This window comes from Dendronephthya gigantea, unplaced genomic scaffold, assembly GCF_004324835.1.
Source record: "Dendronephthya gigantea isolate DGI-Jeju-01 unplaced genomic scaffold, DenGig_1.0 000078F, whole genome shotgun sequence".
NCBI classification, from domain to species: domain Eukaryota; kingdom Metazoa; phylum Cnidaria; class Anthozoa; order Malacalcyonacea; family Nephtheidae; genus Dendronephthya; species Dendronephthya gigantea.
In genome coordinates, this window is record NW_021163088.1 from 962,216 (window position 1) to 977,238 (window position 15,023).

Sequence of the window (15,023 nt, forward strand, 5' to 3'; positions counted from 1 at the left end):
TTGCCAACTGCGAAAAATTCGTGTCAATATATATTCGGATGCTCGTACGAATATTATAGGACCTTATATATAATTATACTTCACATGGCGTTTTGTTGCAATATTTCTTCAGCTCTGATGTACTCTTGGTCGGTATAGTTAGTGAACGGAGCATTAATTGAGAAATACTGATCAGCCGTGACACTAGCTATATTATAATGATATTTTATACCGATATACTCCTAGAATGGAGCAATCAATCTGTAAATAATAGAGATAAATCCCTTTATATAGCTTTTGGGGTATTTTAAGAAGGTGACATCCGTATATTATATGCATGTAATTCCCAATAATTTTACTAGTATACCAGTTGCCATATTTTGTGTTTTAGCTTGTGTGGTGTATTTCTAGTATGCAGCATTCATAAAATAATGATATAGCCTGTATACATTCGCAATTAATATAATATATCAGTAATTGTGATATTTAGGCTCTGATTTATAAAATTGCATCTTTTTCTTCTAAAAGTGCAAAAACTGCTTGCCAGAGCGCATTAGAAATTAGGAGGCAAAATTTTCCGCGCCGTATGTTTAAGCCGGTTTTCCACTAGCGATATTTTTCGCGCGAAGCGACTTTATTCCTTTGTATTATAATTTGAGCAATTTGTTCCAGGTGGTTGCAGTTGAGAGCTCTGGAACAAAAGTAAAAGGTCGATTCGCGCGAAAAATATCGCCAGTGGAAAACCGGCTTTATATAGATATGCATGTCAATGGCCATCTCTGTTACTGTTACCTGTGTGTAGTTTCTCTGTGACTACGAGTTTTAGCTGATAACGTAAGCAAACAACGCGCGAAAATGACGAATTAGCCTTTTTCACGATGACGAATATGCAGCCATTTTTGGGGTACTTACAGTTTTCAAAACCACGATCTTGTAACGGGGACTGTCTTTAATTTTAGGCTGAATTTATTCTTTAAATGGTCTGTTGATTCTCAAAAATTTGCTTTTCATGTTAAATCATAGTTCTTAAACCCATTTCAGAAAATTGAAAGTACCCCAAAACGTCATCGTAAGAAAGGCTCCTTGAATCTCGTACTCGTGGTCACTGCTAAGGCTCCCGAATCCTTGGTACATGTTTATGCGAATAAACCAGATAGATGAAACACTACCATCGTATTCATCCGGTAAAATAAAAATTAAAGTTGAACTAACGGTGTGGGAGCATCACAAAGCATAAACAAAATGTTAAAAAATCAACTTTTAAAATGAACAGTCCTAATGGCATTGAAAGAAGCATACTAATACGATATGCTCTCTGAATATCCAAAACTGTTTAGGTTCGTTACGCTTCTAAATTAATATGAACGAGAGTTTATGTTAAGAAAAAATAAGAAACATGCGAAATTTAGGGAATTTTCACATCAGAGGGGCCTTCATTTGTTATGAGCAGAACCTATATGCATGGAACGGACTTCAACTTTAATGTGTAACTTAATTGAAAAATAAAATGTTTCCTCGTGACTCCTTACTGTGTTCGATTGTAGTTTAATCAAATTCACTGGCGTGTCCCTTTCTATTTTGCAACATCATTCATAAATTCAGCTACAGTAAATATTCAAATCTAATCAGTGCTTAATTGCTGTGACAGACAAAGCGGGTACATTGACTATGAGGCTGCCATCGTCGTTAAAAAGAGTCATTTCATCCCAAACCCCGTGCACATAAGCTGGATCAAATTCCTCGAGATCATGATGAGTCGACGCTTTCATCCAACGCTTGAACGTTTCGTAGGACTGAAAATATTCCTTTCGAATGAATTGTTTAACAACAACGTTGTTGAAAAGATCAATTTCCTGAAACAGATTTTCAACTTGATCCTTGCTCAAGAAATGGATGTTGAGAAGCTCTGATTCGTCCGCTCCAACAGGGCCTACCCTATCCGAAAACAAAATAGCCAGTTTTCCTCCAGACTTCAAAGATTGGTAGGCTTTCTGTATGTAAATCTTCTTCTCTTCGTGTGGAAACCAGTGAAATGCATTCATCGTTACATGAACGTCATAGTATGGCGAATTATCGTTTGGGAATCCAGTCACACTATCACCAACATGAAACTGAAGATTATCGACCTCTTGATATTTCTCTTGAGCTATTTTGATTCTCTCAACATCAGGATCAATTCAGTACACATCACTCATATGAATGCTCATATGTCATCAGTGTTTCCACTCCAAAGTTTGAACTTCTATCTACAAATTTCCAAACCTGAAATCCAGGCTATACCTATTCGAATTTATACCGAATTTCAGGCTGAACCTTTGGGGCTTGGACGTAAACCCCTATACGTAAAAGAAACTTGGCATAAGTGCGTAATTCTTATAAAGATTTATGAAGAAAAATAACGCTTAGGTCATAAACTTTATGGCTTTATGCGTTATGACGTAAGTGCAATGTGCCGTACCATTAATTGACCATACCACGTAGAACCACGTAGCAGTTTATAAGCTAAGAACGTGATTGAAATTTTCTATACTCCTAGTAGCAGTATAGTCTCCTAATTAGAAACACATCTATCTGTCTATCTATCTATCTACCACCAACCTCGTACCCAGGCGCCTTTATTCGCTATCTTGTCGCGTCCTCCCCAAGCACCCCCGCGCGCTCGCACACTTAGTCACAGATCTCTATATTGCGCTGGGTACGAGGCTGGTTAGCCACAGTATATATACACAGCTCAGTGTATAACTAGTGAGCTCTATATAGCTCACTGATTGTGGTTTGTCTTAATGTCTTTTCTGTGTTCTCTCTAATGCTTCGTGAATTATCAAGGATGAATTTACCATTATTGGCAGAGTAGAAAATGGAATCGAGTTTCAAGAAGAAAAGTAATCGTGGTCACTCCAGCATCGCAAAAAAATCTTTACGTAATAATCAATTATTGATTTCTACAGGAGTACCTTCTCTGGATAGTTTGTTAGGTAAATATAAATGTTATAAATAAACTATTTTACTAATATAATATGTTATATACTTTGTTGCATCATCATGTAGTATATGTGTAATTGATTTGTCTTAATTATCTCACAATGCTATATGAAATATCTCCCTAATTTGGATATGGGCTTATGTATTAGCAAATTTCCTCCTAATTAAATTAATGTAAGTTAAGGCTGGGGGCTCATTAAAGAATGTCTATTTTATGAGAAAGATTGGTTAAATTAGGTTTGAGCAAGGCACCACCATTGGTCCTATTGGTCCTATTACATTTATAATTATTTGAACCATTATATTTAAGTCATATTTCTTATTTAAACAATTTATGTTTTAAATCATTTACTGGAATGTTAAATGAAAATACAGGCTGAATCAGTTATATTTTTAATACAATTTTGCAACCAGCAACTTACAACTATACATATGCATTTTTCTTTGAAATTGCATCATATCAATGTGGCAACAATTTTTAAAATCACTATCATTTGCCTCGCTCCCTCAAAGGTACCCTTGCAGCTATTAAGCCATACCCTGGCATTTGCTAAGATTATTACCCTATATGTTGCAGTGACTTTGGATTTTAGATTAAACCGTTTCAGTAATAACATATGTCAATGGGATGCTCTTGGCATTGAAAAGCCTAAAGTACTGTGTCTAAAAATGTATTCAACCCAGGGATATTTCAAAAATACTTGTACACAATATTTTGCCAGGATTACCCTGAATTCATTAATTGACATAAGAATAATTGTTTTTATATAACTCTCGAAATACATACAATTAAGGAGTTGTACATAGCACACGTACTGTAGGCATGCAAACATATATTCCCCGCTTATTTGTTAAACAAAATTTGTGGCAGAAACTAAAGGTTTGCAATAATTCTATCTAGTATTAATTAGTATTGAAGTATGTACACATGCACCTTTTATGCTAAAATGATGAAAAGGTTTTTCCTTAACAATTGTATACATATGCTTTCAAAATAAGGGTTATTTCCAGATATTGCCAGTTAATAGCTGAATAAAAGCAACCTGGGTAGTGAACGTATCATCGAAAAGACCATATCACCATAGATTTGCCAATATATATTAAGATTAAAATACTAAAGCCACATTTACACTATGCATTCAGGCCTGGGGCTATGGGAGGAGAAGTTGTTGTAGTGTCACCCCCCCCAGAAAGTTTATTCTGAGGTTCATTCGGTAAAATTGCTATTTTAGTCGGTAGACTAATATTTTTGACTATACTATAAAGAATATTGTTGATTACTCGCAGACGGTAAATATCACTATGTCATCCTGTTTTTACTCTCTGCGTAATTACTATCGACCGAGCAATAGAAACTTGACAAAGTTTCATCCAGAGTGTAGTCAGTACAAGTCTGTCAATCAGACAGTTTAGATTACCTTCACCCCTCCCCCCAGGGAAATATCCTGAGGATAGCCCTGTATGCATTATTCTTAGTTTGGTATGAAAAATGTAGGAAAGATAAAGATTGTTTAACAGCTGGTCAAATTTCATCCCTACCAAGTCTAGTGGTTTATACTGCGCCAATTTTTGCATCGGTACCAATCCTAAAATCTACATAAGATAAAGTATTTTATTATGTTCATAGTTACATATAGCTAATAGTGAACAGGTTCCCAATTTCATAGAACTGATATAATCTCTAAGTACTACTGTATTTCTACAACAGTGATTCATTTATTTATTGACTGTGTTGCTTGTAGGTGGTGGTCTTGCTGTTGGAACAGTGTTGTTAATTGGTATGTCATTAATTATAATATATATTTTCAGCTGATTCAAATGAAAGTGTTCTTTCAAAGCCCATACGTTGAAACTCCAAGCATATTACAAGTGACTATGACTTCTCACCTATTGGTGTTCATTATTGACTGTGAAAACAATAAATTTCTAAACAGTGGCGTAGCCAGCGTACGATTTTGCCCCGCTATGTAAATTTCGTGTTATTATAATTATTCATTTCATTGTTTTGACAGTCAATGAACACCAAAATATTAGCATAAGAGGACAAATCGTCAGGCTGGCTACGCCACTGTTTCTAAAGTAGTGGGGGCAAAATCGTCATGCTGTCTACGCCACTGATTTAAAGTGGGATTGAAATTGCCTCTAGAGCATTAATATCGTATATGTCATATTGTGTTACCTCTATAGACGTCGAATTTAGTCATTTGTAGAGAGATTTTACACAGGTCTATGTAAATCATTAAGATATTTCATGTTTTAAACCGGGAGTCCCAAGCTGAATTATTTGCCTGTATTTTAGAGGAAGACAACTATGCTTGTTATTCCAAGACATTACTCAAATGTTTCCTTGCTGAAGGTGTTGTATCAAGACATTCCTTGTTCCTAGCCACTGCAGGTCATGATCCCGAGGAGATATGGAAGGTGCAATAGCTTTTAATAACCTAAAATTAGACATTTTCTTGTTGGAATAAATCTTGAACCATGAAAATTTACTTATATATGCAAAGGCATCAATCCATCTTAAAATTTAGGACAGTCATAGAACAGTGAATATGAATAGGTCTGAGGCCAATGATTGTGTTCAAGAAGTAAATCCAGCAGTGCAATGCTAAAATGGATTGACAACCATGGACCTGTTATTCCTTATGTATTTTTTTGATTGAATCATGATTCAATATCTTACTATTACAAAACATGTAATATGGTAGAGGGATATAATTCGATATAATACTGAATATAGTATCTATAATCGTTTATGTGTTTCTTAGAATTTGCCCTGTGCTGTTGATGACGTTAACGAGACTGGGGCATCTGACGTGAATAAATCGCCGGAAGGCGATCAATCCATGAAAATTGCTTGGAGGTATGAAAACATGCCTAAAGTTCGCCCAGCCGCTGTGAAATTTGGCCACTTCTTTGACTTTACAAAAACTGTGGATGTTGCAAGAATAAATAAAGTTTCTAAATACGAATATAAGTCAAGAGACACCTGGTCAGGACAAGATGGAGATTCGCAATGCCAAACAAGGTACAAGCCTTTAATTGGAATGTTGGGAGGTGCACACCTTGGGCGCTTACTATTTACCTCAAGTGGGGAATCGGATATCGGATATTCCGGTTGGAAAAGCAAATGGTACAAGGAATTTCCACCGAAATTTTAGATTCCCGAAGGTAAATGGTGATTAGCACCCCTGGACTTTTTCTTCTTTGGGAAAATTAGAAAACATTCCCTTTTGATATTAAAATAACGAAAGAGTTTACAATCGTACTTACCAAGATAATGTGAAACAGCAAATGTGTCGACTGCAAATGCCATATCAATAGCTCGTTTACATTCTCCTAAAATTAAAGTGAAAAGTAAACTTTAGTAAAGAAAAACCCCAACAAAAAAGAAGAAAGGATGTAATAGCAGAAATAATAATAACTCATCCACAAAATAGACTCAGAGAAAAATCCTACTTGAATACTAGGGTTATTAAAAAAATGCATTCATGATTCGTCTGATATTCAGCACTCTAAATTCCTGATAAGATGACGGATGATTCTCTATTCTCTCCCGCCAAGAATCAAGCACCTTTTCCCAATGAGGATGAACAATAAACGAGGCATAACAGTTTTTGCACATTTCCAGTTTTATAAAGTCGTATAAACATATCAACGATAGCCGTCACGCAGGCTGCATGCTGTATGGAAAATTTTTCATATGTATGCACATAGGCAAAAAGCCCTTCAAGATATCAAAAAGCGAGGATGTACGTGCATGAACATTTTAACGCGCGGTGGTTTATTTTTTTGCAAAATATGGTCGCGTTCGGGTCGACAGATCACAGATATTAGACACTATAGGGCCATGTTACACGTGTTCTTGAAACTTGCAATGCAATTCTACTTCTAAGAGATGTAAGTTAGTGAAAAGCCTTTCAGAAGAAAAGTTCAAGAAGTTCATAAACAAAAAAGTTTCGTTGTTCCCAAAGATACATCTCTCAAAAGTAGAATTGCATTGCAAGTTGAAAGAAAAATTGCACCGTGTAACAGGGCCTTAAAGGCTGCTTTCCACTTACGCGTTTTTTATACGCACGTACACGTACGGAAAATTTTAAATGCTTATAAATTTTTATTATTTAACTTCTAGGTCAACTAATGCATACTAAAATATGCAGAAAACTATGTTCCTTCGATTTATTCACTTAGTTTTTTCAAAGGTAACATGTATAAGGATTTAGACTTTTACGTGCGTGTACGTGCGTATGAAAAACGCGTAAGTGGAAAATAGCCTTAAGATTCACGTTTATGGTGAACCGCTATCCGCAAACGGCAAACTAAGATTCCTATTCCTCATTTGATAATTAGCTGTTTTTTAAAGTCGTGAAATCTTGACCATGGAATTTTAAGCAGTAAATGTGAACTAAGCTTTTGAAAACCGGTAAGGTTCACTTTCAAATGTGGTTTAAAGTTTGCCGTTCCCACGTTCACCGGTTTGTCGTTAACGTCAGTCTTAAGGTCACCATTACGTTGATCTTTATAATTCCTAATGTCACATGTACTTTAACAACAACTGTTTTATTGTATTCTGTCCATATATTTGTGGTATATTTATCCTGTTACATTTGTGATGAATAATCGATGCTTGTCAGACATAACGATTAACGTCATTTCTTGCAGATCATCATTAAATCCGGAATATCGAAATTTGTTAAACTCAATAAGAAAAGTAATCGAAGAAAACGGTCATTCTACTACCAACAAAGAGGTTAAACTCTCATATTACGATCATTTATTACCCTTCGGTGCTAATAATTACAGGTTCCCTAGTGTGCACTTAGGATAATTTTTCATTTCTATTCCATTATTCTACTGAATTCACATCGTAGCTATATCTTTTGCTTTCTCGACACGTATACCGTATCAAAACGTATGCACGTACCAGAATGGCAGAGCCGTTAATTTCAGAGTTGTTGCATGGATATGAATCCATTTTAAAACTATATATTGGTGTAGTTTCATGTATGAAAAACATGATTTTATGAGAAGCTAGAATGTAATTTAGCCGGGTAGGGTCGCAGCTCCTCGCAAGAATGATTTTCATTGGCTTTAGATAAAGCAGGTACAAAAGCATTGCTTACCAAAAATCTATCCACTACAGTCTGTTTCTTCCGTATCGATTCGATACTATTTTAGCAAACTCGCTCTCTCGCCGGCTTCAAACAAATGTGAACATTCTCTGAAAAGAATTTGCTGTTTGACGGTGACTTGCGCCTCACGTCAGCATGTTGCCTTGCTTTCTGGCGAAACTCGTTGATGTAGTCGTTAATTTTTAATAAGAAACTGATTTACAAATAATCAAAATGAGAAGCAAATCACAGAAAAATGCATAGGAGACAATACGGCGCTTTCCTTTAGGCGGCAAAAATGGTCAGACCGGTCATATTTTGCATTGAAATAGAGTATTTCGTTACGAATACAGCGGTGAAGCTGCATTTTCCGTGCTAGGAAGATGTAAATAACGATATACATGAATGCAGAGTTCTTAAAACACTCTAAAATACCAGTATTTTGTCTGTACTGAAATACAACAGGACCGGTCTGGCCCTTTTTTACCGTATAAAGCAAAGCGCCCATAGTTTAAACATTGGACTAATGTATATTTTGACTGGATTATAACTGGATTGGTAACTGAAGGAGGGGAGAGGGGGGTTTCAAAGCAGCGAATGATGTCCTCCCTACGAAACTACTTAGCATGATTTAAGAAGCACAAACAATAATTTTAACAAAATGGAAAAAATCGGTACCCTCTTTAACCATGATTTCTTCATACTACGAAAATCAGCATCCACTCCACTGGCGTGATAAAAAACATGAAACTATAATGGCTGTAATGCTAAATATTTTGTAGATCAAAGATCGAGTTATTTTACGAATTGCAATACAATCCCTGGAATCACCGTTGTGGTGTAACCATAGTGATGACGATCATTCATTAACGATGTTCTTGTATTATCTCAGAGGAATATTAAGATCTTCCTTTGCTGTTTGTTTGATCACAATTCCTTCTTATATTCACCAGGTGAGATCAGGGCTCATTTTCTGAAAAAAATCCTGAAAATTGTCGTGGGCAATATGTCGTGGGTTTTCTCACAACCAAATTCGTAAAATTTTTGAAGTTTCGACGAAATGTCGATTTATTTTTTATATATTTTAAGCTTATCTCTCCCCCAAATGTGCTGTAATATTTTTTTTGCAAAGTTCGTAAAAAAACCCAAAAAATTTGTTTTTCCCAAAGTGGTGCTATAGTGGGCCAATTCTTTAAGTTTTTTAATCCTTTTGAGACCCTTTTGACCCCAAACATCTAAAGGAGCTGAGATAAAATATCATACCATGCACGTATTTTACTATTTTTTTAGGATTCGACATTTATCAATCGTGTTGAGAGACTCTGTGACACCGTAGTAAAGTTTGAGTCATTTGCAGGATCAGAGAAAGAAACGAATCCAATATATAAAGATTATCACGGTATATGCTTTTGTGTTGGTTAAGAAAATAGTTGCATGGTATTATTGTTTCTTTGGACGTTTGCAAAAATACTTAACACTGATTTACCGCGAAAGCAATAGAAGATGAGAAAAGGGGAATAGAAGTTGTTATTTAGATCGGAAATTGTGATGACGTTCTTTTTTGTTTTTACCTGGTGCATGCTCAACTTTCCTATCATAACTACCGCTTTATCCGTAACATTGATTAACTTCCGTGAAAAAAAGTCTAGTGATGAATATTCATAAGCATTTTCGAAAATTAACTGCGCCAAACCTACTGTAAAGCCGGTTTTCCACTAGGCGGAATTTTTCGATCCAGTGGAAAACTAGCTTAACTGTTTACTAATTCTCTCGAAATAATTGTGTAGGTTTATTTCATATTGTTCGTCTTCCAAGACTCAATTCTCTGACAAGCTTTATGCCTGAGACGTTGGATCTGGCGTTCAAACTTCGGCGAAGAAAATTTCTCATCGAGGTAGCTGTTTATGATGGTACCATAGGTACAATTTTGGGGGCCGTCAAGCGTTATTTATATTGTATCCGAATAGTTTGTGATATTTCTGAAACATTTAACACTCAGTCATGAAACTATGTGACGCATGTTGATACAGCTATTTATTGCTGTAAAGCCTGGATCAGTGATCACCGACAATAGCCATCGCCAACCGTCGGTGAGATGTGAGAGCCTGTGGCCGGTATATAAAACGCTTAACTACATTTTGCGTAGTTAAATCGTAGTTAACTCAGAATTCTGATTGGTCAGTTCTTTCACCAACTATAGCTAAAAGTTAAAAGTTAACTGCGTTTTTATACAACCGGCCCCAGGCCGAAAGATTTGCTTCGAACAAAGATTTTGTTCTATTTTTAGAAGTTACATCTTCCGCCTGACGTTGGTGAAATCTCAAGTGATGGACGGAAAGATCCACTGTCTAAGAATACTGGGGCATATGGTTGCGGAGCATCATTGGGTGGCAGCAAGTTGGATTTTTAAGAGACAAATTGCGATCGTGTGATGCATACAACCCTTGCAGAGGATGCAAGGATAAGATGCAAGGATGCATTGCATGATGCATACAACCCTTGCAGAAGAACATGATATCAAGGGAACGTGTGATTTTTATCCCACAGTGGTCCTGCCACAAACGACTATACCCCCGCTCGTTCTACACGTTCTTTAAATGGTAGAGGAGAGACTCCTTTGAATTTGAATAGGTGACGAAATCTTGGTTCATCACAGCTATATAATTATTTCATGTTCTCTAAGACATTCATCAATGTTTTCTAACGTAGAATAAACGAGTGAGTGATTAAAACTAAAACAGTTCAAACACGATCCTGCAAGGGCTTCAATCCTAAAGAGCGGTGGCGGACCTACAGGTCCTCCCCCACTTTAGGAGTAGGAGGGGGCGAATACATAATTGCCCCCTGCACTTTTTATACCCTAATGTCTCTTTTCAAGAAATGGGCTTCACAAATGTAAACTTGAAAATCAAAACACCATTAACATTAGAAAATTCAATATAAAACAACGGACAAATAAAGAAATTGGAAGCCGACATTGAGCTGTCTGTATGTAAAGGCGGATTTCCATTCAGTGCAAAATGTCGCGCGATCGACTTTTTGCGATCACTTTCTCATACGTTATAAATACCGCCTGCATTTTTCCAAACTTGTATTTCAATATAGTAATAGTTATAGCCTCCTCCGCAGGCAACTCTGTTGGTATTCAAATAGTTTTATAAGCATAGATGAGTAACAATATACCCTGTACAGGGTGTCCCAAAAAAAGTCCCCTCTATTGAAATCAAGCCTTTGTTAGAATCTGATTGCCTTAATATTATGATAAACCCAATTGAAAGCATTCAAAGCAAGACGCTTTATTTGAATGCCTCAACCTAATAACTATGCTATTTACACGCTACTGCGTTAATCATGCATTCAAATTCCAACAAAAGCTTCATTTCAATAGGGGGGACATTTTTGTGGGACACCCTGTATATCACAGTCTGTGCGCAGGCTATGGAGCTAGGCCCTGGGGACGAGGATGTGCGCAGGCTAGTCAAAACTGTATGAAAGTGAGTTTTGTTAACAGTACAATTTCGCCTGTCTTTAAAGACCATATATCGCTAGAATACTGTTCGGTTTAGTAATACATTTGACACCTGCTAATATAATTTCAAACGCTGAATCGAAAGGTGCTATTTTTGTCTTTATTCGGTGCATAAAACCGGAGATACGACGCAATCGTGACAGTCCGAGATTAAAATTGAAAACAAAACATTCCTCGAAAAAGGGAGTTCTGGAAATGTGCAAGAGATTAATAATAAATTATGAATAAATTCCTAGCATGTACATGGAATTTTTACTAGACGATTAAGGAAACGTATTGATGCGAACAAACTAACAAACTCACACGCAGAATACAATGCAGTGCCAAACTTTGCGCGGGCACTGCAATATGAACTCAAAGATCCCAAGATGCTCCACGATTTCAGATTCTATGTTTCACACCATCGCTTTTTACTGCCTAGCATGCAGTTAATAAACAGCTAGTGGCGTAGCCAGCCTGACGATTTTGTCCCGCTATGCATATGTAAATTTCGAGTTATTATGATTATTCATGTCTTTAGAAATTTATTGTTTTCACAGTCAGTGAACACCAAAATATTAGCATAGCGGGACAAATCGACAGGCTGGCTACGCTACTGTAAACCGCTTCATATTTCTTCGTGAATCCTGAACTGAAAAGAGGTCGAACAGGTTACTGATCTTTTGCTTCCTGCACGAGCGTATATATATTCAAGTATAAGCACTGAAGATCTGTCATTATTTGCAAATCGGGATCTGGTAATCAAAATTTACCCTTTAGCTTACAAGGTAGGAAGTTGTTTTGGAATATACCAGCTACTAGATCATAAGGTGAAATAATATAATTGTATTGTTACAATTACAAAGGTTTCTTTCGTCCTAATTTTTCTACTAAACTGAACCGTAATTACACACTTGCTGTTAAGTTCTGAACTGGCTCATAGTCATCGCAAATCTTTCCCTCAAACAAGTATCATACTATATGAGTATAACTCAGTCAGCGCAAAAACGCGAGGTTGACGTACTTAATTGTAATTCATAATGTCTGTGCTACTTTGTACATTGTATAAATCAGTTTAACCGTTGCAATATAATGTTAGTTCACGTTTCAACTCATTTCCAAATCAAACTTTTAGACAACGTCTTTAAATGAATGATGTTAGCTATCCTTAGTGAAGCTTGAAATATAGAAACACTGTTTAGGGATTTGCCCTTTTGTTTAGGGATTTCCCCTTTTTTTAGGCATACAGACACCAAACATACAGACACATTATTTGTTTATTTTTTGTGGATTGGATGCAGAATTTAAGCTAGCAATATTTGCATGTGTGCTACAAAGTAGATCGGTATACCAGAACGAAAGATTTAAATCTCCCATAACAATGTAATAGAGTTTGAATGCGTAAGCTAGCGCCCTGTTGGCAGTGGCGTAGCCAGCATTGATCATCGGGGGGTCCATATTCATATATTCATGTAAACAGACTGTAAAGACAATTGATTTGAAAAGAGATTAATCCTGCGTATCTCGAATATATGAATATTGGCCCCTCCAATTATCGTTCTGGCTGCGCTACTACCTATTGGGACCCACAAGTGTATATATGTTCGCCATAAGCATTTCTATACATGATGACTGTAAAGTTTGTTTGCACCCACAAAAGATTTTCATTACCAATAATTACAATTTACAGATATGGATAATAATATCTAAATTTACAACTGAAGCACGATGACCTTCGACATGTCTCTAGAAAATTTTAAATTTTTATAGGCCTATATTCAGCATTTTATTAGCTGCGTCAATCCCCACAAGCATAAATTCGCGAACAAGTCAAATTTTAACAGGTGATTGCAATAGTTTTGGGGGTTTTTGGACACGTATATAATTTCACCTGTATATAATTTCTCTAAATTCAAATTTTGAAATTTCCATCCCCAGCCAAACTCTCCCAATCCATCTCTAACAATCTTTAAAGTATTTTTGTGGTCATCGGTTGAATTGTCAAAATGCCTTGCTGGTAATTTTGCATAAGCCTTCTCATGTCTGCATGTATGTTCCTAAACAAGAGAATCGATAGAATCAATACGAATGCGATATTAAAATATGAACGAAATATTGGATAGGCCTGTGAAATATTCTCAACAAATAATTCAATTCATAATGTGCCAGACGCAGGTCAATCATTATTAATTTTTGCCGCTGCCTCATTATAGTCCTCTCTTTCGGAAATCAATACTCTTTAATACAGCTTGAAATTATGTTTAATGTGTTTTAAAGAATTTGCTGACTGAAATGTTCATTAACGCGAAGTTAGATTACTTTAAAGTTGGTAACAAATGCTTTGAAATTTAGGATAATTTAAACCAGTGGCAATGCAGATTACTTATTGTGATCACAGAGAATTAAACAGTACTCATTGATTTTTTGTTCTGTTTCAGCTGGATTGTATAACTCTTTTCTCGGACGTGAATCAATTTGATCTGCCAAAATGAGTAGCCTTGAACAACAGTAAGAATGAAATCTATTATTGCATGTCAATGGACGACTTGCGCTTTAGACTAATTTCTTACCTCGGCGATAAAAAGGACATTTTTTGAAAGAGCTTACTAAAATAAGTAAAACTGCCAAGTTTGACTGCGAATTGTTGTAGAATACGGAAAATATACCCATGCGAAGTTGTCGATTTTTGTATACTTTTGTATTACGACCGGAAGTTAGTAACTAAATTAGTTACACATTTCCGCACGTAATACAAAAGTATACAAAATTTGCCAACTTCGCATGGCTATATTTTCCGAATTTTACAAAATTTGGCGGCCAAACTTGGCAGTTTTACTAATTTAAGTAAGATCTTTCTAGCTGGGGTGATTTATTTCCCTCTAGTTACTTCTATCAAAAGTTAGTCTAAAGCGCAAGTCGTCCATTACAACACTGTACTGTATATCCCAGACGCTAAAGGCTCTCACCCAATCATCGCAATTCGCAAAAACTGATGCGCAAGCTGCCTGCGAGTAATTTCGTACACTGATTGACAGTTATTTTAATTAGATGCAAGCAAACACTCGCAGCGAGGTTGCGGGTCGATGACACTGAGCTATATAATAATTCCTGGAGGACTTGCTCTTAATGTTTTGGGCTCAGAAAGTGAAGCAAGAAATATGGCGGATTTTTCGTGCTGACGCCAATAAGATATGGTCCGAAGAGGTCATAGAAATGACGACTGACACGGCTATAAAATTATGTTAAAGATGATGTAAAGTCCGTTCTGCGCATATATTCTGCGCATCAACACATTCCATCAGTGGGGGAGCAACTTTTGGAATGTTAATGATATGCGATATTAGCGCGTTGTATTACAAACGGACAGTTCAGGGGCAGAATTATTTCATTTTATGTCGCAAGGCGAAGAGGCTCGAATTGTGAGTGACGAAGATAAGGCTGCT

General features: G+C 36.3%; 1 protein-coding gene across 1 annotated transcript; it reads left to right on the top strand.

Annotated features, from left to right (window-relative positions):
- Positions 1-2,836: 2,836 nt before the first annotated feature.
- On the top strand, positions 2,837-10,855 carry LOC114532165 (elongator complex protein 4-like). The gene is made up of 9 exons (XM_028553742.1): positions 2,837-2,954; positions 4,704-4,739; positions 5,261-5,382; positions 5,730-5,989; positions 7,624-7,711; positions 8,855-9,025; positions 9,363-9,471; positions 9,860-9,966; positions 10,360-10,855. The coding sequence occupies exons 1-9, from the start codon at positions 2,837-2,839 to the stop codon at positions 10,480-10,482; spliced, it is 1,134 nt and encodes a 377-aa protein (XP_028409543.1). The 3' UTR covers positions 10,483-10,855.
- The last annotated feature ends 4,168 nt before the right edge of the window (positions 10,856-15,023 follow it).

What these genes read in the sequence shown, in the direction of transcription:
- LOC114532165 (XM_028553742.1), top strand. Translation starts at nt 2,837, where the DNA reads ATGGAATCGAGTTTCAAGAAGAAAAGTAATCGTGGTCACTCCAGCATC. An exon ending in ATTCTACTACCAACAAAGAG is followed by an intron (nt 7,712 to 8,854) that starts GTTAAACTCTCA and finishes AATATTTTGTAG; the next exon opens with ATCAAAGATCGAGTTATTTT. An exon ending in GAAGAAAATTTCTCATCGAG is followed by an intron (nt 9,967 to 10,359) that starts GTAGCTGTTTAT and finishes TTCTATTTTTAG; the next exon opens with AAGTTACATCTTCCGCCTGA.